General features: G+C 41.0%; 1 protein-coding gene and 2 non-coding genes across 5 annotated transcripts in view; 1 reads left to right on the plus strand and 2 right to left on the minus strand.

Moving 5' to 3' along the window:
- The window catches only part of LOC126203089 (GDP-L-fucose synthase), a 49,803-nt gene that overhangs the window by 14,954 nt on the left and 10,993 nt on the right, over window positions 1-23,856 (minus strand). For all 3 annotated transcript variants that reach the window (XM_049937332.1, XM_049937331.1, XM_049937330.1), the window contains exons 3-4: window positions 2,573-2,687; window positions 2,356-2,484 (exon numbers count right to left, since the gene is read on the minus strand). In XM_049937332.1, coding sequence (XP_049793289.1) covers window positions 2,356-2,484; window positions 2,573-2,687 — 244 coding nt within the window. The remainder of the gene's footprint in view (window positions 1-2,355; window positions 2,485-2,572; window positions 2,688-23,856) is intronic.
- On the minus strand, window positions 16,448-16,522 carry Trnaa-ugc (transfer RNA alanine (anticodon UGC)). The gene has a single exon. It is a non-coding gene; the product is annotated as a tRNA-Ala (tRNA).
- On the plus strand, window positions 17,206-17,280 carry Trnat-cgu (transfer RNA threonine (anticodon CGU)). Its single transcript has one exon. It is a non-coding gene; the product is annotated as a tRNA-Thr (tRNA).

Consider the following 23,856-nt stretch of genomic DNA (forward strand, 5'->3'; position numbering starts at 1 on the left):
AAAGAGAGAATCTTGTCAGTTTGCAACAGTCAGTTTTAGTCCCTAATGTAGATGGAGGATATCATTGAAAGCTCAGACTTTTATCTGAATTTGATGCAGCATATGAAGCGAGAAATTTTTACGTAAAGACTCTGTCGTGAAAAACTTGGTAACAATGTAAGTTTTCTTTCTTTTTGTGTTTTCCTGTTGATGACTCAATGCTTCTGCTTTCCAGTGGGTGGTCTCCTTTTTCCTTGAGTATTTACATTCTACCACAAGTTTCGTACAAATTATATCACCACACAAAATATTACTTATCTCCTTAAAGAAACACATTGGTCACTTTGGAGCACTGTACATTGCTTAGAAATGATACAAAGTGGTCAAGTGACTCTCCACCTGTCATGGTAGTGAAGTGTTGTTTACGTGCCAGCCACTATGGAATCGGTGCAATAAGATGGGTCAACCCAAAATGATGACAGAATGGCGCAAAGGAGCTACTGTGTTTGGATGACCACAAAGTGAATGATGTTTCCCAATTTGTTGGTGTATCAATGTCTCCTGTCCAGTGTGTCTACAAACAATTGTATACCACTTGCAGCCATGTACAAATAATGATCATAAAATGCCCACACCACATTATTGGCAATTTGTTTTAAACCCAACAGTAACAACTGCCATCAGTGAACACAGCTGCATCTTTACAATTTTATGAGCAAACCACATGACGAGAACTGCACACAATGGACATACAGTGGCAGGTGGGTATATTTATTCATAGTGGCAGATAGAAAGGTAGCAAATTTTCAATGGATTAAACACAGAAATTGGACAGTAGCTGATTGGAGGCATGTACAGTGCTTCAGCAAGTTATCATTTTGCCCTTTTCAAATGATGCAAGTCTTTGAGTGCAATGAGTCTCTTATTTCAACATTCTCAGTGACCAAGTGTTGCCCATTCTTCTACAACTTAATGGTGCATATGCTTTAGATGCTCTTCCAAGATGATGAGAAGTGTTCACAGGGCTGCACACATGCATCCTGGTTTGAAGAACACTTAGATATCCTATACTGCATCTCGGCTGGCCCGCTAAAACCATATCCTATCAAAAATGTTTAGGGCTAACAGGAGCAGCCAGTGAAATATATCAATCATCATGTATACAATGTGGTAGCTCTATGGGAACCTTAACACCAATGAGTGGCTTCAGCTGTGTATCCACTTGATAACTGAATCCTTCTATTGTCCACCAGGCTCACCTCCTGATGTAACCAAAAAATTTGGAAAAACCTGAGTTCGCTTGTACATAAGTTCCCAAATCATACTGTAATCATCAGTGGGGACTTTAATCCTCCAACTATCAATTGGGAAAATTACAGTGGTGGGCATGATAAGGTATCTTGTGAAACATTACTAAATGCCTTCTCTGAAAACTACTTAGAACAGACAGTTCAGAACTCCACTCATGAGGGAACTATATTACATCTAATGGCAACAAACAGTCAGTGATCATGATGCGGTTGTGGCAACAATGATTACCAAAGTACAAATTGCAACCAGAACAAGGACAAAGATGTATAAGTTCAGTAACAGTGCACAGAAAGTTCTGATTGAGAATTACGAATTATTTAGGAATAAGTGAGACGACTCACTGAAAGGCAGGAGCACTGCATTGTCAATAGGTACACAAACAAAACGTGCAGAACTTTGCTCGCTTTTGGAATGAACTTTCTTTTTCAAGCTTGTAGGAGAAAAATGCAAGCGCACACACACACACACACACACACACACACACACACACACACACACACACACCTCCCTACATTGAGCTCAGTTGACTGCCAGCTGTTTCTTGACCCACGGTGAATGTACTGGGGTGAGGTGGTGGTACAGGGTAGGGTGAGGGATACAGAGAGGCGGGAGGCAGGGAGAAGGTTCGGGAAAGTGTGTAACAGGTTGTGGAAGAGTGGGGTGCCGTCTGTGGGCTAGCTAGGGGCACCGGTGGCAGACAGCCCCCCCCCCCCCCCCCTCCGGAATGGGTAATTTTTTTGTCTGTTGTGTTACTGAAACAACATCTGCACAGAAAGCCCTGCATTTACTTTACTCTCTTTTGGTGCTTGACAGATCATGGTTACAAAGAGGAAAAAATCCTCCTTAGCATTCGGCACCAAATAAGTCGTCCACTGATGGCATAAGACACCAAGTACAGGTTAGAGACTAAATACAAATTATTGCAGAATGTGAAAATGGTTTGCCTTTTTTGTGCTTGTTTTGCATTTATTTAGTGTTGCTCTTTATAATTTTCCTTGTATCTTAATACTTGGAATTTGTGACAGAGCTTCATTTGTATATTTAATAAAATTCAAGATAACTTACCATTCTTTCATCTATAGGATATGTTGTTTTGTCCGGAAAAATGCATGTCGAGAGACATGAAACTACTTTCACAACACCAGTTTCAAAACTAGTCTGCAACACATTGTCATTAATATGAATATTTTTCCTCTGAAAAAGGAACATACATCACAGCTTGAGCAACACTGTATCACTTTGCTACATTAGATCTACTACATAATTTTTCCTCAGTACATACCAAGAAGTCCAAATTGTGGGACATATTGTGGAATAAGCCACCCACCATGGCAGCAAGATGGATAACATGTGTTGGACGGTATTTCTCAAAAATGGCTTTGGTTTGTACCTTATCACTGGAAAAAAAAAAAAAAAAAAAAAAAAAAAAAAAAAAAAAAAAAACAATTAACATCTTTGCACAGGACTGTTTTAGAATAAGAATGTAACTCCTCATTTCATGTATGTAAACTCCTACACTAACCACATAGCAAATGTGGAAACATCAAAGACATATCACAGATCATAGGTACTGAAAAAAGTGAGCTATGTTTGCGAGATATTCTTGGAGAAGGAGCAACAGTCTCTCACAAAAAAACGGTCACATTTATGAAACTTTTATTAAATGGACTTTCAAGTTCAGAACTGTCTCTGTTACTTGAAAGCAGTTTTAGAACAGTCTGCAAATAAATTTCAGAACAACACACAGTCCACTGCGGAATGATAAATTAATTCTAGAAATAATATCCTAATCCAGTAACATATGCAGGAGAGTTTTTGTGATATTTGGAAAGTAATTAAAAGGTACTAGGCAGAACTGAAGCAGTTAGGGTACATTACAAATCATGCCCAGACAGATCAGTACCTAACAACACTGTCTCTGAAAGACAAGATTCTACGCATGAGGCCAAGTCTCTCTTTTTCACAGGAAACAAAGAACCAGTTCAGCTGTCCATACATTGTCACCAACATTAGTGGCAAAAAACCCAGAATACCACAGTAGGCAGCAGAGCCAGGAGGGGGGGGGGGGAATTCCACCTTAATGTTCATTACCATCTGTAAGTTTCCATAACCCAACTTACGGTGGTTCACTGCGCAAGATAAAGCTATGGATTAATCTGATGTCACTGATGTGGAGGTGACACAGGATTGTAAATTCCTGTCTTGAAGGATGTGTTACAAGCTGTAGTCTCCTAGATAGTGCACGCATTTATGGGGGGGGGGGGGGGGGGGCAGTATGCTACCAGATGATGATCTACCTCCGAGTGAGTAGTGGCCTTACCTGCACCTTCAAATCTGCATCAGATTTCCAAAGCAGATGTTGGGCTAGTAACCACAGCTCTAGTTAGTGAGCCAGTTCATTCACCAGGATACCCACATGACTTGGAAGCAAGAGAAAACAGTGGAGCAGGCAGGATGACTAAGATCAGACAGAAGATCACAAATACGTGACGTCATATGTCACAAGGTGCATTCCAACTGGGAAATCCACAGAGGGTGAGCATTAGGGGTCAACACCCCCTGCATGAAAAAAAGAACTGGATAAGCCGGATGATTAGGAAATTGTCATATGGCGATTACATAAGGGAGCAAGAGTTGGTGACACTGGAATGGAAGAAGTAAGAGGCCACTTCAGTGAGGAGACTCTACAGAACTAGTGTAGAAAGTGCCAGTGGCCAGTTTTACTCCATGATGGTATCCTAGGTCCAATAACTTCAAAGTTGAAGGTGCCACTGTACTAACAAACATGGCAACTTAGCCCAATGAGGAAGCAGTTAATTCCATAAATTATCTGGGAGTACGCATTAGGAGTGATTTAAAATGGAATGACCATATAAAGTTGATCGTCGGTAAAGCAGATGCCAGACTGAGATTCATTGGAAGAATCCTAAGGAAATGCAATCCGAAAACAAAGGAAGTAGGTTACAGTACGCTTGTTCGCCCACTGCTTGAATACTGCTCAGCAGTGTGGGATCCGTACCACATAGGGTTGATAGAAGAGATAGAGAAGATCCAACGGAGAGCAGCGCGCTTCGTTACAGGATCATTTAGTAATCGCGAAAGTGTTACGGAGATGACAGATAAACTCCAGTGGAAGACTCTGCAGAAGAGACGCTCAGTAGCTCGGTATGGGCTTCTGTTAAAGTTTCGAGAACATACCTTCACCGAAAAGTCAAGTAGTATATTGCTCCCTCCTACGTATATATCTCGCGAAGAGACCATGAGGATAAAATCAGAGAGATTAGAGCCCACACAGATGCATACCGACAATCCTTCTTTCCACGAACAATACGAGACTGGAATAGAAGGGAGAACCGATAGAGGTACTCAGGGTACCCTCCGCCACACACCGTCAGGTGGCTTGCGGAGTATGGATGTAGCTGTAGATGTAGATGAGATCAGGTCCCGGTAAATAAGGAATATAGTGTAAAGTGCAACTTGACAGGTATGAGTGAGGAAGCAGATATCTTTAATCTTTTGTATAAAGTCAGACTTAACCCCGTGCCATACTGTGACAAGCCTGACGAGTGATAAGTTTGGACCAAATGTAAACATCACGAGTCTAACTCTTGAGAAAAACATTTGTCTGTTACAGTCAAGAGTCAGTTCTTACCATTATGTCGTGAGATTGGTCACAATTTGTTAAGTTTATGTTACAAAGCGAGCATGCTAGAGGTTTGTACTTTCATTTTTGAAGAAAAAAGTAATAAATCCTAACATAATGTTAAGAGAGGGGTGCTTATGTGGATGTAGCGATGAAGAATCCAGTGATAGACACGCAATTGTACAAAATAGAAGAAGTAATAGTAATAGAAAGACAACGAGAGTGAAGAAGAAAATTCAATACCTGAACCACTTCTATCAAGAATTTGGCATGATGCAAAAAGCACACCAATCATTTGGATATATACTGAGACTCGTGGCATAAAAGCATCTTATTTGAATCATTTTAAGTGAACACACAGGATTATTAGAACTATTTTCTATTATGTTTTATGACATATTTTGGAAAATACTTGTTACAGAAACAGATCTCTTCACATGTCAGAAAAAAAATAATAAAAACAGAAAGCTGATAATACTTCATATCCTTACTTTCGATGAATGAAAGGCCACTATGAACTATGCATTTTGATGCTTCAAATCAGAATACCAAACATCCCAGATCAATAGTAAAAACGCCAAAATTTAAAATGTAGTGCCTTTTAAAGGGTTTCAACAAATTTTGAGATCTTACAATTTTGCAGTAATAAAACTGCTGACAGTTCTGACTGGCTTTGAAAGATACGACCCATCATCAACTATTGGAGGGAGGAATTTAAAGACATTTACACATCAGATGAAAATGTCAATATAGACAAATCCTAAATGAATTATAAAGAAGCATAAACAATTTAATCCATTGAAAAGAATGAGATTTTAATTAAAAATTTACAAACTACACGAAACAAGTACTGGTTTTTGTTATGGTTTCCAAATATATGCAGACAAGGAGAAAACTGATTGGAATAATTGTGAATCAGAAAATGTCGTGGACTTGTTTCTTGACAACTGGTACTACCACTCCAACCTCTTTTTAAAATTGCACCAGGAAAACACAAATGTTAACAGAATAGTATGCAGCATCAGGCAAATATGCCAAAAAATATTTTAAAAAAAGCAAACTTCAAAGGAAGGAAAATGTTAATGTGAAAGTTGTAATAATTTGTTGGCTCTGATATGGACAAACAAGTGTGACACATATACAATATCATGTTAACATGGAAGTGTAGAGATGGTTGAACACACAGACGTAGTTAAAAAAAAAAAATGAAGCCCAAATGCATCCTTGAATACATTAAGGGAACGGGTGGAATCGATTGTCAAGATTACATGTTGGCCTGTTTCCCACTCATGAGAAAGAACCTCAAATGATACCAAAAACTTATTTTCATATGTCGGACATTGCTCTGTTCAGTACATACATTATCTATGAAATAATAAATATAGCAGAAGTAATTTTTAAAAAATGTCCAACTACCAGACTATGGAAAGAGCACCAAACCTTCGCTAGGTGAAACAACTCTTCGACTCCAAGAGCAATATTGGGCCCATTTTCCAATACATATTGATCTGATGCCTAATAAACACCCAAGAAGGGTGTTCAGAGTTTACATAAAACACGAAGTATGAAGTGAAATGACGTGGGAAAGCACGGAACGGAGTGGAGAGTGGCTTTACTTCTACAACACTGCTTTCAACACAACTGTACCAGGCAGGACAAATAATTTTTTGAGTTGTAGGTATTTTCCTATTAAAAATTCATTCAAGTGTACCATTTCTTTTTGTAATTGTCTTTTTTGTTGACAAAATCTACATTTAGACACCATTATCATTATACTCTTTCTGAAGAAGTCACACCTGACGACAGCCGAGAAGATTATAATTTCTGTTAAGTTGGTGCATACGCTTGTAGCATTTTTGTTTTGTTTGTTAGTATTCTGGCTGCTTCAGGTTTATTTAGCAATTGTCTTTTTTTATTTGTAGTTCATTGTTGCTATTCCAGTTTACACATTGTCATTTTGTCATTTGGAGATAGTGAGTGGAGCTGTGGATGCTAGAAAATGGAGTGCCAAGAGGAGAAATTGGAACAACACTGACATATTCTTCTGTCCAAGTTCAATAGAAGCGTGACATATGCACTGTGTATGGGAATAAAGCCATTTGGCAGAGCATGGCAAGAAAATGGTTTTCTCTCCACTTTCAGGAATATCTTCAGGGACTGATGAAGATTATTTAAAGTCATTAATCCACAATGATCTACATCAGTGTACTCGAGAACTGGCAAATGTGATGAATCGTGATCATTCTACCATCATGCTGGTGACGAGAAATGGTGTCTTTATGCTAACTTAAGGAAAAGAAAGGAATGGTGAACATCAAACAAAGCAGTAACTCTTCACACAAAGACCTTCCCGCATCCATGAAAGATAATGTGCATCTGGCAGAACAGCATCGGTGTGATAGACTACAAATTGCTTCCCTGAGGTGTAACCATCACTCCTGACATTTATTATCAATAACTGAGGTGCCTTACTGATGCAGTCCACAAACAATGACCAGGAAGAAAGTGATGCTTCTCCATGATAGCACCCACCCAAATTCAGCTAGATTGTCAAAAAACACTATACAAGAGTTGGGTTGGAAAGTCATTCCACACCCACCTTTTTCACATGATCTTGTTCCCTCACATTTCACCTTTTCCACTGTCTATCAAACAACCTTCAAGGAACTTCCTTTCTGAATGAAAATGCGCTCTGAAAATGGCTCGATGAGCTCTGTGGCTCAAAACTAAGCGATTTCTCCAGTTATGAAATTGAAAAATTACCCCAGCATTGGGAGACTGTTGTAAATAGTGAAGGAGAATACATTATTGATGACTAAAGTCTCTGTTATGTGTATCTGTTGTATTTATTAAATTATGGAAAAATGTTATGAACTTATGCACCAACCAAATTTGACATATATATTAAAAAATAGTTTCTGCATGTTGGTTTGTATTGGGATTGTCTTGAGCATCATGCTGAGAGGTTCAGCACGTGTTGTCTCCAACCACTTGGACACAGTTCGTCTAACTAAATGGTACGGCTAGGGGTTAAGCTGATGAATATGAGGCAGTCAGATCAGCTTTTTATAAAAGGACTGGTCCCAAAACTTGTGACTACACAACAATGTCCAAGCATTTGGGTCACTGCAAGGCACTTTGATAGTCCCAAATAACTGCTGCAACGTCTTTGTTCCACCCTTGTACCAGCTGGTGGTGAAGGGGCCCCCAAAGGAAAGGAGGTAGTAAACAGCATGGGCGATGTGTCAGATACTTTATCGGCAAGCTCACTGATAGAGTCTGATGGAGATGGGACGAAGGCGTCGGCAGAGGTACACATCTCACAGTTGGCTACTCTGAAAGCCCACTGGGACAACTGGTTGTGTGTTGACAAGGAAATGACAGTACCATCTACAGGAATGTTCTGACAAGTTATAGGTGGCCGCCATGACGAAGTGTGGTGGGATACTGTATGGGGTTAGTTTTAGCTTCACAACAACATTCCAGCTCATTCTGAACAGGACACTCCACACATGCTGCTCCCTTGGGCTCCAAAATTTTGCCTCAGAACCCTGTATTCCCCTGATTTGGCACCCAGTGAAATCTTCCTCTTTCCCTGGATGAAGAAATCCCATGCTGCAGCCATTTCCAGAATTACAATGAGACGATATTCAAGGTGAAATATTTTATGAAAAGGCAAAATGGGTCTCTTACAACAAAGATCTCTGCCAAGTCATCCATTGTTGGGAAAAATGTGTCACACTGAAGTGAATATGTCTAGAGAAGCAACACTATTACAAAGTTTAACGATCACAGCTTGATCTTCCTGAGGTGATAATTAAAACTTTGTTACTGCATATCATTTGCAGACGACCTTCAGGCAGCTCACTTCTGTAGTCTCATATGATTAAAAGGAATATAGAGAACCAAAAAATGAAAAGGCAATGTGCAATTAAAATTCCAAATTGTGATTTGTAAATACACCGCAATTATGAAGTCACTCTGAAATAAAAGTTGCTGTCTGAAACAGTGGCCCAAAAATCTTGATACAATGTGAGTTCATAAAATGTGAAACTGTTGGCAATATTTGTTGTTAAATGTATATGAAATTTTGAATACATGAAAATATAGAACAGAACAAAAGAATAACAGCTGTGGAATTAGTTAATGAATAGCTTAATTTCTGTATGAATTATGATATATATGTCTGCTTGTGTCTGTATGTGTGGATGGATATGTGTGTGTGTGTGTGCGCGCGAGTGTATACCTGTCCTTTTTTCCCCCTAAGGTAAGTCTTTCCGCTCCTGGGATTGGAATGACTCCTTACCCTCTCCCTTAAAACCCACATCCTTTCGTCTTTCCCTCTCCTTCCCTCTTTCCTGATGAGGCAACAGTTTGTTGCGAAAGCTTGAATTTTGTGTGTATATTTGCGTTTGTTTGTGTGTCTATCGACCTGCCAGCGCTTTTGTTTGGTAAGTCTCATCATCTTTCTTATGATGTGACTTACTGAACGAAAGTGCTGGCAGGTCGATAGACACACAAACAAACACAAACACACACACAAAATTCAAGCTTTCGCAACAAACTGTTGCCTCATCAGGAAAGAGGGGAGGGAAAGACGAAAGGATGTGGGTTTTAAGGGAGAGGGTAAGGAGTCATTCCAATCCCAGGAGCGGAAAGACTTACCTTAGGGGGAAAAAAGGACGGGTATACACTCGCACACACACACATATCCATCCACACATATTCAGACACAAGCAGACATATTTAAAGACAAAGAGTTTGGGCAGAGATGTCAGTCGAGACGGAAGTGCAGAGGCAAAGATGTTGTTGAATGACAGGTGAGGTATGAGTGGCGGCAACTTGAAATTAGCGGAGATTGAGGCCTGGTGGATAACGGGAAGAGAGGATATATTGAAGAGCAAGTTCCCATCTCCGGAGTTCGGATAGGTTGGTGTTAGTGGGAAGTATCCAGATAACCCGGACGGTGTAACACTGTGCCAAGATGTGCTGGCCGTGCACCAAGGCATGTTTAGCCACAGGGTGATCCTCATTACCAACAAACACTGTCTGCCTGTGTCCATTCATGCAAATGGACGGTTTGTTGCTGGTCATTCCCACATAGAATGCGTCACAGTGTAGGCAGGTCAGTTGGTAGATCATGTGGGTGCTTTCACACGTGGCTCTGCCTTTGATTGTGTACACCTTCCGGGTTACAGGACTGGAGTAGGTGGTGGTGGGAGGGTGCATGGGACAGGTTTTACACTGGGGGCGGTTACAAGGGTAGGAGCCAGAGGGTAGGGAAGGTGGTTTGGGGATTTCATAGGGATGAACTAGGAGGTTACGAAGGATAGGTGGACGGCGGAAAGACACTCTTGGTGGAGTGGGGAGGATTTCATGAAGGATGGATCTCATTTCAGGGCAGGATTTGAGGAAGTCGTATCCCTGCTGGAGAGCCACATTCAGAGTCTGATCCAGTCCCGGAAAGTATCCTGTCACAAGTGGGGCACTTTTGTGGTCCTTCTGTGGGAGGTTCTGGGTTTGAGAGGATGAGGAAGTGGCTCTGGTTATTTGCTTTTGTACCAGGTCGGGAGGGTAGTTGCGGGATGTGAAAGCTGTTGTCAGGTTGTTGGTGTAATGCTTCAGGGATTCCGGACTGGAGCAGATTCATTTGCCACGAAGACCTAGGCTGTAGGGAAGGGACCGTTTGATGTGGAATGGGTGGCAGCTGTCGTAATGGAGGTACTGTTGCTTGTTGGTGGGTTTGATGTGGACGGATGTGTGAAGCTGGCCATTGGACAGGTGGAGGTCAACATCCAGGAAAGTGGCATGGGATTTGGAGTAGGACCAGGTGAATCTGATGGAACCAAAGGAGTTGAGGTTGGAGAGGAAATTCTGGAGTTGTTCTTCACTGTGAGTCCAGATCATGAAGATGTCATCAATAAACCTGTACCAAACTTTGGGTTGGCAGGCCTGGGTAACCAAGAAGGCTTCCTCTAAGCGACCCATGAATAGGTTGGCGTACGAAGGGGCCATCCTGGTACCCATGGCTGTTCCCTTCAATTGTTGGTATGTCTGGTCTTCAAAAGTGAAGAAGTTGTGGGTCAGGATGAAGCTGGCTAAGGTAATGAGGAAAGAGGTTTTAGGTAGGGTGGCAGGTGATCGGCGTGAAAGGAAGTGCTCCATCGCGGCGAGGCCCTGGACGTGCGGGATATTTGTGTATAAGGAAGTGGCATCAATGGTTACAAGGATGGTTTCTGGGGGTAACGGATTGGGTAAGGATTCCAGGCATTCGAGAAAGTGGTTGGTGTCTTTGATGAAGGATGGGAGACTGCATGTAATGGGTTGAAGGTGTTGATCTACGTAGGCAGAGATACGCTCTGTGGGGGCTTGGTAACCAGCTACAATGGGGCGGCCGGGATGATTGGGTTTGTGAATTTTAGGAAGAAGGTAGAAGGTAGGGGTGTGGGGTGTCGGTGGGGTCAGGAGGTTGATGGAGTCAGGTGAAAGGTTTTGTAGGGGGCCTAAGGTTCTGAGGATTCCTTGAAGCTCCGCCTGGACATCAGGAATGGGATTACTTTGGCAAACTTTGTATGTGGTGTTGTCTGAAAGCTGACGCAGTCCCTCAGCCACATACTCCCGACGATCAAGTACCACGGTCGTGGAACCCTTGTCCGCCGGAAGAATGACGATGGACCAGTCAGCCTTCAGATCACGGATAGCATGGGCTTCAGCAGTGGTGATGTTAGGAGTAGGATTAAGGTTTTTTAAGAAGGATTGAGAGGCAAGGCTGGAAGTCAGAAATTCCTGGAAGGTTTGGAGAGGGTGAATTTGAGGAAGAGGAGGTGGGTCCCGCTGTGACGGAGGACGGAACTGTTCCAGGCAGGGAGACAGTGTTTGTTGGTAATGAGGATCACCCTGTGGCTAAACATGCCTTGGTGCACGGCCAGCACATCTTGGCACAGTGTTACACCGTCCGGGTTATCTGGATACTTCCCACTAACACCAACCTATCCGAACTCCGGAGATGGGAACTTGCTCTTCAATATATCCTCTCTTCCCGTTATCCACCAGGCCTCAATCTCCGCTAATTTCAAGTTGCTGCCACTCATACCTCACCTGTCATTCAACAACATCTTTGCCTCTGCACTTCCGCCTCGACTGACATCTCTGCCCAAACTCTTTGTCTTTAAATATGTCTGCTTGTGTCTCTATATGTGTGGATGGATATGTGTGTGTGTGTGAGTGTATACCCGTCCTTTTTTCCCCCGAAGGTAAGTCTTTCCGCTCCCGGGATTGGAATGACTCCTTACCCTCTACCTTAAAACCCACATCCTTTCATCTTTCCCTCTCCTTCCCTCTTTCCTGATGAGGCAACAGTTTGTTGCGAAAGCTTGAATTTTGTGTGTATGTTTGTGTTTGTTTGTGTGTCTATCGACGTGCCAGCGCATATATATATATATATATATATATATATATATATATATATATATATATATATATATATATATATATATATATATATATATATATATATATGTGACTTACCATACGAAAGTGTTGGCAGGTCGATAGACACACAAACAAACACAAACATACACACGAAATTCTAGCTTTCGCAACCAACAGATGCTTCGTCAGGAAAGAGGGGCGGGGGGGGGGGCTAAAATATGGAACACAAACAACACAACACATTACATTGTCTACTACAGTGCAGGAAAACTGTTGGCATTCGAAACAGCTTCCAGATATCTCAGAATGAATAAATATAGGTCCTGTATTTTTTTCTAGGGAATTTTGCACCATTCTTCCTGAAAAATAGTGACAAGTTTAGGTAATGCTGGTGGAGGTGGGTAGCAATCATGAACGCTTTTTTTCTAAAGTAGACCACAAATGGATCTGGAATTTGTGGTGGGCAGGGGAGACATGATGATTCATCCTCATGCTCACAGAACGAGTTCTGGACAATGAGAGCTTGTGAACAGGGGGCCTGCCAGCCCGCAACACAGCATCACCATTGAGGAACAAACATTGTACCATGGAATGGACCTGCCAGTAATGTGAACTTGCAGAGTAACCTTGGGGCCCCTGGAACACCATGATATGGCTACCCAAATCATCACCGAACCCCTGTCATGTTTCACTCCTGGAACGTAAACTCTCCCTGAAGTTGGAAACAGTGTGAAAAAAAGTGTCTTCCAACCAAATAACATTTTTACATTGTGCCGTAGGCCAGGTTTTATGGTTTCAGCACCACATTTCTCTACTACGAGCACCTGCATCACCGACACATGGTTTTGGAATTCCAGCTCGTCCTGCAATTCGCTGCTTATGGAGCACCATTCATGATGTTTTGGTGCTGACAGCGTTCACGACTCAGACATTCAGTTCTGCAGTGACTTTTGCAGTTGTTGCCTTCTTATTTTTTGTCGCAATTCTTTACAATGACCACCCATCATAATTACCCAACACACACATTCATCCACATTGTGAGTTAATAGATTATGTGTATCCTCTTTCCCTGTGTGTGGTATAGATCTTCAATACAGTGTTTTTGAAAAACCAAACACTTCAGCACCCTTGGTTATGGAAGCTGCCACCATATGACGACCAACAATTTGCCAATGTTCGAATTCACTCAGCTCTCACATAATGCACTCAAACAATGGAAAATCCAGGATTGTTGTATAATGCTCTCAGCTACACAGAACACTGTTCTGAGCACGACATCCTTGCAATGTGTCGAGCACTCAGCACACGCACCCTTCACGGTGAAATACAACAGTGCAACCTGGAGGCACAGATAGCATCTGAATTCATGTTTGAGCATGCATTTATTGCAATGTTTCCATATTTTTACCCAACCCCAGCACCATTGGGTAAATAAGAAAATTTAACACCAGACTAGTGTTCAGTTGCTACAATCTGAAGTACCCTCTGCAATGCCTTTCACAGTGTATAATTGTTTAGGCTTCCACGGCCAGAGTCAGTCGACATAAAAGTTTTCTGGGTATGGTACCACGTCATAATGCATAAAACTACTGCTGCTGGAGAAAAACCAACGTTTTGGCCACGGTTGCAGCGGCCTTCTTCTGGGTCTAATGGTGCGTTCTAGCTATGCAGCACCCTTTATATTTTGTTGCTACTGTTCACTGCGCATGCCATTACGTCATAATTTTAAAAAGGTAGTTAGTTTCATTGGTCACTAAGGAAGAAGGAGAAGGAACTTTATTTTAATAGGTTATTGCGGTGGAGGGAGAATGTAACCTCTGTTGTCTATTGGCTTTTGATTTATGTGCCACGATTGGTGGTCACTGTTGAATGAGAAGTCGGCTGCTATTTACCAACTGGTGGACATCAGACGCACAGCGGCAGTTACTCACCAGTAGTGCTCGTGTCTCATGTTTACAGTGTGGTCTGTTGAGCTCTGATTGCTAGCAGCCAAGATAGGGCAAGCCTGAGTCCATCCTCCCTGTTCATGTTATTGGGGTGTTTAAATATTTTGATGGCCTCTCTGATTTTGCGTTTCGTCATAACCGGCTGCTTGGCCAACAAACAGGCTTCGCTAAATTTTCTTTCTTTTCCGCAGTCTTGCTGATATTCTGCCACTGCAGATTTATTGTGTTGCCCTAGACGAATATAGTGCTCGTGTTCCCAAATGCGCATTGCTATTGGCCTACCAGTCTCGCCGATGTATGCCTCTCAAAATCAGAGATGCCATTGAAATACTTAAACACCCTAATAACATGAACACGGAGGATGGACTCAGGCTTGCCCCGTCTTGGCTGCCAGCAATCAGAGCCCAACAGACTGCACTGTAAACACTATGCACGAGCACTACCGGCGAGTAACTGCCACTGCACGGCCAATGTCCAGCAGTTGGTAAACAGCAGTCGACTTCTCATTAGATGGTGACCACCAATCATGGCACATAACACAAGGGCCAATAGACAACAGAGGTTACGTTCTCCCTCCACTGCAAAAACCTATTAAAATAAAGTTCTCTCTTCTTCTTCCCTAATGACCAATGAAACTAACTACCTTTCTAAAATTATGACGTAATGACATGCGCAGTGAACAGTAACAACAAAATATAAAGGACACTGCATAGCTAGAACGCACCATTAAACCCAGAAGAAGGCTGCTGCAATCGTGGCCGAAACATTGGTTTTTTTTTATAGCAGCAGTAGTTTTTACATTATGATGCGGTACTATACCCAGAAAACTTTTATGTCAGCCTTTCACAGTCGTTTGCATGTGATGTGGCCTAATACACAATGACATATTTACATCTATATACCTACTCTGCGAACCAGTGTGAAGTGGATGGCAGATGGAAATTACAATCATATGACATGTTAAAGTTTTTTTCTGTTTCAATCATGTATGGATCAAAGGAAGAGTGGTTGCTTAAATGCTTCTGCACATGCTGTAATTAGTCTAACCTTAACATTGCAGTCTCTATGGAAGTAGGGGTTGTAGTATATTCCTGGACTGCACACTTAAAGTTGGTTCTTGAAACTTTGTAAGCAGGCTTTCATGTCTGTCTGTCTGCAAATTAAGGTTTTTCTTCACATTTCTCTGATGCTTTCCCATGAGTCAAACAAACCTGTGACCATGTGCCACTCTTCTTAGTATATATTCAACACCCCGTTTGTCTCAACATGACATGGATCCTAGACAATTATGCAATATTAAAAATGGGATGCACAAGTAATTTGCAAGCAATTTTCTTACTAGACTGACAGCGTTTCCAAATATTCTGCCAATGAAGTGATCCAGTCACCTGCCTAAGTGTTCATTTCATTTCACATCCCCACGAATTGTTACATACAGGTATGTGTATGAGGTGACTGCTAACTGTGGATCACTGCTATTGTAGTTACAGGGTACTACTTTAATTTCTCGTTTTTTTGTGAAGTGCATAATTTTACATTTCTGTATGTTTAAAGGACACTGTCAATCTTTGCACCAATTATTAAGAGCTAACTGAATATTTGTGCAGGCATTTGTCAGACATTACTTCATTATAAAGAACTCCTCATTTGCAAAAAATGTTACCATTAATATTGTCCGTCCCAGTCATTAAAATACAACATGAACAGCAAGAGCCCCAATACAGTTTTCTGAGGGCACACATGAAGTTACTTCTATTTCTGTCAGTAACATGACATACAAAATAATGTAATGCATCCCCCACATTCAGAAACCCAATATACCATATAATTATACTTTTGTTAATAAAGTAAAACAAAGCATAGGGCTACAGGTAGAGGGGTGCTGAATGAAACACGTCTGGCTGTCAGAGTAATACATGAAGCCTTCAATGACTACCGTTGCAGGATATTGTCAAATGATCTTTCACAAAACTCAAAGAAATTCTACATGAAGATGGCATCTGTTCTTTCGGACATGTCCAAAAGAACAGATGCCATTGGTGACCATGCAGCTCTCTAGAATGAAATTACAATTAAACCAATACCATTAGCTGCTGACAGGCATTGATATACATCAACCGGGACAGTTGAAAATGTGTGCCCCGACTGGGACTTGAACCCAGGATCTCCTGCTTGCATGGCAGACGCTCCATCCATCTGAGCCACCGAGGGCACAGAGGATAGTGCGACTGCAGGGATTTATTGCTGGCACGTTCTCTGTGAGACCCACATTCTCAACTTATAGTCCACACACTACATTCGTACTGCCCCTGCCATTATACACATTACTAGTGGCAGACAATCCACCGAGTCCTGTAAGAGTTCAGGCAAATCGTGTGCATCCGCACTGAGGAAGGTCATCAGCTGGTTAGCCTTAAACAATATGAAGATGGCATCTGTTCTTTCGGAACAGATGCCATTGGTGACCGTGGCTCACATGGCTAGAGTGTGTGCCATGTAAGCAGGAGATCCTGGGTTCAAGTCCCGGTTGGGGCACACATTTTCAACTGTCCCGGTTGATGTGTATCAACACCTTCAGCAGCTAATGGTATTGATTTAATTGTAATTTCATTCTACAGAGCTGCACAGTCACCAATGGCATCTGTTCTTTTGGACATGTCTGAAAGAACAGGTGCCATCTTCATATTGTTTAAGGCTAACCGGCTGATGACCTTCTTCAGTGCGGATGCACACAATTTGCCTGAACTCTTAAGGGACTCGGTGGATTGTCTGCCACTAGTAATGTGTATAATGGCAGGGGCAGTACGAATGTAGTGTGTGGACTATTAAGTTGAGAATGTGAGTCTCACGGGGTGCGTGCCAGTGATAAATCCCTGCAGTCCCACTATCCTCTGTGCCCTCGGTGGCTCAGATGGCTAGAGCGTCTGCCACGTAAGCAGGAGATCCCGGGTTCGAGCCCCAGTCGGGGCACACATTTTCAACTGTCCCCGTTGATGTATATCAATGCCCATCAGCAGCTAATGGTATTGATTTAATTGTAATTTCAAAGAAATTCTGGTAGTATGTAAAGGCTGTTGTTGGCACCAAAATTAGTGTCCAGCCGCTAATGAATGAGACAGGAACTGAAACTGGGGCTAGTAAAGTAAAAGCTAAAATGCTTAACTATATTTGCAAATATTCCTTTACATAGGAAAACACAGTTAAATTGCCCCAATTTTGTCCCCGTACCACTGAAAAGCTGAATGAAATAAGTATTAGTGGTGTTGAGAAAAAGCTGAAATTGTTAAAACTGAACAAAGCTCCAGGGCCCAAAAGAATCAATGTCAGATTCTATACTGAATTTGTGGCCAAGTTTGCCCCTCTTCTAACTGTCAGCTTTCGTAGAACTCTTCCACAGTTCTTGGAAAAAAGCACAGGTCACACCCATCTACAAGAAGTGTAGTAGAAGTGATCCACAAACCTACTGTTCAATATCCTTGACACTGATTTGTTGTAGAATCTTAGGACATATTTCGACCTTAAACATAACAATGTATTTTGAACAGAGTGACCTCCTCCATGCCAACCAGCACGTATTCCGAAAACATCGATCATGTGAAATTCAACTCACACTTTTCTCATATGACATACTTAAAGCTTTGGATCAAGGTAGTCAGGTAGATGCAGTATTTCTCGATTTCTGAAAAGCATTTGACTCAATACCACACCTACAGTTATTGTCAAAAGTACGATAATCGTATCAAGTGAAATTTGTCACTGGATTGAAAACTTTTTGGTAGGGAGGATGTAGCATGTTATCTCGGATGGACAGTCATTTTCAGATGTAGCAGTAACTTTGGGTATACACCAGAGAAGTGTGTTGGGACCTTAGCTGTTCTTGTTGCTTATTAATGACCATGTGGACAATATTAATAGCAACCCAGACCTTTTGCAGATGATGCAGTTATCTGTAATGAAGTACTGTCCGAAAGAAGCTGCATGAATAGTCAGATCTTGATAACATTTCAAAGTAGTACAGAGATCGGTAACTTGCTTTGAATGTTCAGAAATGTACAACTGTGCAGTTCATAAGATGAAAAAACCGAGTATCCTATGACTATAATGTCAATGAGTCACAGCTGGAATTTGCCAACTCATATAAATACCTGGTTGTAACACTGTGAATATGAAATGGAATAATCACACAGGCTCTGTTGTGGGTTAAGCATGTGGTAGACTTAGGGTTACTGGTACAATACTGGGGAAGTGCAATCAGTTTACAAAGGAGATTGCTTACAACTCACTTGTGCAACCCATTCTTGAATATTGCTCAAGAGTGTGGGACCCATACCAAAAAGGACTAACAGGGGATATTGAACATATACAGAGAAGGGCAGCTTGAATGGTCACAGGTTTGTTTGACCTCAAGATAAGCATAAACTATGCCAAGAACATCTACTAACAAAGTTTCAAGCACCAGCTTCTAATGATTACTCTAGGAGTATACTACAACGCCCTACATATCGCTCACATAGGTATCTTGAGAGCAAGATTAGAATAATTACAGCATGCAGAGAGGCATTCAAACTATCATTCTTCCCTTGCTCCATACGTGAATGAAACAGGACGAAACCCTAATATCTGTTACAATAGGATGCCATGCACTTCACAGTGGTTTGCAGAGTATGGATGCAGATGTAGATATTCGGCCAATGAAGTGATGTCAGTCACCTGCCTAAGTGACCATTTTATTTCACATCCCTACCAATTGCTGCATATAGTTTTATGTATAAGGTGACTGATTAGTGTCAATCATTGATATTGTAGTCATAGGGTAGTTTTTTTTTTATTTGTGAAGTACAGAATTTTACATTTGTGTGTGTTTAAAGCAAGCTGCCAATCTTTACATCAATAATCAAGATATGACTGAATATTTGTGCAGCTTTTGTCAGACAGTACTTCATTACAGGTAACTCCTCACCTGCAAAAACCATGTCATTAATATTGTCTGCCAGATCATTAAAATATAACACGAACAGCAGGGGTCCCATACAGTTCCCTGGGGGATACACGTGAAGTTACTTCTATTTCTGTCAATGACTCGAAGCACAAGGTAACATGCTGCGTTCTCCATATCAAGGAAGCCAATACCTCACATATTTGTACTTTTGTTAATGGTTGGTGGTGTGGTATAACAGGAAACCACATTGTGTGTGTGTGTGTGTGTGTGTGTGTGTGTGTGTGTGTGTGTGTGTGTGTGTGGGCGCGCGCGCGCTGAACTTTCATTCATAAGTAGGTGAATGGTTGTTATCAATTATAATTCATAACAACTACTCTTGAATTCCCAACACATTAAGTTAAAAATACTGTTTGTCCAGCTCATGCTTACACACCTACTAAGGACATTCTGCTCCTCTTTGGTAGCCAATATTGCTAATATTTTTGAGTGTAGATTTCCTTGGATATTGTCATCTTCAATAAATCCTATTCTGGTACAAACAAATTACCATATTTTGCAGACCATGGTTTCATTCACTGCTGCAGACGGCTTTCATCAACACAGTGCATTCACTTCATCTTGATGAAGGTCACTTGCAACAGTGGCTGAAATGTTGGTCTATAAATCAACATGGCAACACAGTTGCATAGCTGTAATACTATTACTATTCATGTTTATTTGCTGTAATAATGAAGATGGGATTAAGAGAAAAAAAAGAAAACTTAAAACTGAGGGCATGCATAGACCAATCAATATCCTCAAACTCAGCCTTATGTAAGGGACAGTCAAATGAAAATGAGATGACGGAAGAAAGTGGGTAAACTGTTTATTATTTCAAGAGCAATTGCCGTAACTTAATACAGTTATCCTCCTGTGAGACAAGATGATCAGAGCCTTCATGGGAGAAAAGGCTAAGAGATACGTACATAGAACATGGAATAAGCGGAGCCTATACCAAGCTGGAGTCCTACATCAGCTGCTAATGCAGGTAAACAACTACGATATAAAAATGCTGACTTTCCAGGAAATTAAGTGAAAGGGAAGTAACATAATGGATTGGGAAGTTTCACTATTTTCTATAGTGGCAGGAGGAGAAATATCTTTGTAACAGGATTTTGTGGTCTCTAAAGAACTGAAACATGCAGTGATGCGCTTAAAACAAATCAATGAATGGATGTCCATGTTAAGATTAAGGGGGAAGTTTTTCAACACAACAATTATAAATGTACATGCACCCACACAGCAGGCAGGTGAACAACGGAAGTACGAGTTTTATAGCAAGGTAGAGCAGTTGTGTGATCAGGCTCCCAAAAGTGATATTCAGATATTAATAGGTGACATGAATGCAAAACTAAGAGAAGAGGAGGCCTATACGTCAACTATAGGGAGACATAGCCTCCATGAAACATCAAATGACAATGGATTTAGGGTTGTAGATTTTGCTATAAGCAAAAACCTTACCATCAGCAGTACATATTTCCCACACAAGAAATATACAAAGAAAAATGGATGTCACTAGATGGACAAACTAGAAATCAGACAGGCAATCTCCTGATTGATCGCAGATACAAATCAGACATAACAGATGTTAGGAGCCAACGTGGAGCTGTCTGCAGTTCAGACCATCATCTAGTGAGAATTAAGTATAGACAAAGGATCTCACTATCGAGTAAACAAAAAGGCCACAAACAAAAGAGTTTTGACATTAAGAAATTGAAGTTAGAAGAAATATGGAGAGCGTATCAGATGAAGAAGGGATTAAGAACAATACCGAGACACATCAAATGAACATATAGAAATAATGTGAAAACAATGTAAGACTACAATCCTCGAGGCAGCTGGAGAGGTTTTGAGACATGTATGGGCTCAAAGGAAGGCAAATTGGTTTGATGAAGAATGTATGAGCATGTAGGAGCATAACATAGCACGAATGAAATTATTTCAGACAAGAACTAGAGCAAATCTGAATGAATATAATGAGAAGGGCCGTGTAGCTAAGAGGGTTTGCAGACAGAAGAAAATAGCATTAGAAAAGAAAAAAAATGGAAGAAATTGAACCGCAAGGAGAAGAGAAGAGTATATGTGAAATGTACCACAAGATTAAAGAAAGAAAGGTTGGGTTTCAAGCCAGAGCAAATATATGTAGGAGGAAAGAATGGGATTTGATAAGGGAGAGTAATAAAATATTTGACAGAGGGTCAGATTACTTCCAAGAGTTTGTGAACTCAGAAGCGGTAGGATTAGAACAAAAAGAACTGGTGGAAATAGCTTATAATGGACCAGATGTCTTAACACCAGAACCCACACTGGAAGAAGTGGTACAGGCTATTAAGACCTTAAATAACAACAACGCACCTGGAGAATATCAGATCCAGGCGGAACTTCTCAGATATGGTGGGGAAACACTGTGGGAGCTGCTAAATACTACATATAAAGTGTACTCCAAGATCCTAACTAGGATGCTTACTCCCTATGTGGAAGAGAGAATTGGAGACTATCAGAGTGGCTTCAGAAGAAATACGTCAACAACTGACCAAATATTCACTTTGTGCACACTATTTGAAAAATGTTATGAACATCAGATAAACTTACACCACTTTATATCAGTTTCAAACACATCTATGACAGCATCTCAAAAGTGGCATTGCGGAATGTAATAGAAGAGCCTGGAATACTTAAGAAGCTCATTAAACTTACTATGATGACCCTCTGTAAAGTAAAAATACATGGTGAAATCTCCAGAGAAGTGGAGTGAAGAAGGGACTGAGAGAAGATGACAATATCTTCTCACTGCTATTCAACATCTGCATAGAAAAAGTAATATGTCAGATAGAGTTAAATACAGAAGGAACCGATTTTAATCATTCACTGCAGTACCTGGCCTATGCAATGTGGAATTACTTGCACGAAACACTGCTGTGCTGGCCAATGCCTATCAACAACTGTAGAGAGAAAAGGGAACTTGGCCTGGTAGTCAATGTCGAAAAGATCAAATATGTGGCAATGACCAACCAAAAAAACCTAGCAAATCTCAGGATAGGTGATATGGAGTTTGAAAGAGTGAGAGACTTCAAGTACCTTGGATCGAATATCACAGAGACAAATGACATCAGCAGCGAGGTGAAAGTTAGAAAAGCAGCAGGCAACAGATGCTACTTTGCCGCATTATCCGTGCTCAGGCACTCGCGTCCGCCACAAAAATCTAAAACCCTCATTTAAAAATAATAAGATGTGGATCATGACTGGAAACAATGAAAGGATTCTTAGCATTTGGGAGAGAAAGGTTCTGCATAAAATATATGGCCCAATATACGATCAAAAAGGTTGGTGCATCCAGAATGCAGAACTAGAATAACTTTTTGAAGAACCTGACATTGTCACTGCCATTAAAATAAGAAGACTCTCATGGGAAGGGCATGTGGTCAGAATGGAGGAAAGCAGGGCATGTATGAATGAAGATTTTTGATGGCAAGGCTGGAGGCAGATGACAGAAGGGACATCCCAGAAAGAGATGGGAGTCCGGAATTGAAGAAGACATGAAAAAGCTGGGTGTTAGAGAATGGAAACAGCAAGCCACGGACTGGATAGAACGGCAGGATATTGTGATGCAGGCCAACGCCCTTCAAGGGCTGTAGAGCCGAAAAGTAAGTAAGTAAGTAAGTGAGTGAGTGGTTGTTATTGATTTTAATTTGTAACAACTACTCTTGAATTCCCACCACATTAAGTTAAAAATACTGTTTGTCTACTAAGGACATTCTGCTCCTCTTTGGTAACCAATATATTTTGCAGACCAAGGTTTCATTCACTGCTGTAGATGGCTTTTATCAAGGTGGTGCATTCACCTCACCATGATGAAGATCACTTGCAAAAATGGCCGAAACATTCGTCTATAAATCAACATGGTCACACAATGGCGTATTCACATGATTATTGCTGTTAATACGTATTTGCTGTAACAATGAAGGTGGGATACAGAGGAAAAAGAAAATTTAAAACTGAGGGCATGTAAAGACCAAAAAATATCCTCAAACTCTGCTTTATATATGGGACAGTCCAATGAAAGTGAGACAATGGAAAAAAGTGAGTAAACTGTTTGTTTTTGTTGTTGTTGTGGTCTTCAGTCAAAAGAGTGCAGCTCTCCATGCTACTCTATCCTGTGCAAGCCTCTTCATCTCCAAGTACCTACTACAACCTACATCCTTCTGAATCTGCTTAGCGTATTCATCTCTTGGTCTCCCTCTACAATTTTTACCCTCCGCACTTCTCTCCAGTACTAAATTGGTGTTCCCTCGATGCTTTAGAACTTGTCCTACCAACCAATTCCTTCTTCTAGTCATGTTTCGCCACAAATTCCTCTTCTCCCCATTTCTATTCAGTACCGCCTAATCTCCAGCATTCTTCTGTAGCACCACATTTCGAAAGCATCTATTCTCTTGTCTAAACTGTTTACTGTCCATGTTTCAATCCATACAAGGCTACACTTCAAACAAATACTTTGAGAAAAAACTTCCTGACACTTAAATCTATACTTGATGTTAACAAATTTATCTTCTTCAGAAATGTTATCT

The sequence above is a fragment of the Schistocerca nitens genome, chromosome 9 (assembly GCF_023898315.1).
Source record: "Schistocerca nitens isolate TAMUIC-IGC-003100 chromosome 9, iqSchNite1.1, whole genome shotgun sequence".
NCBI classification, from domain to species: domain Eukaryota; kingdom Metazoa; phylum Arthropoda; class Insecta; order Orthoptera; family Acrididae; genus Schistocerca; species Schistocerca nitens.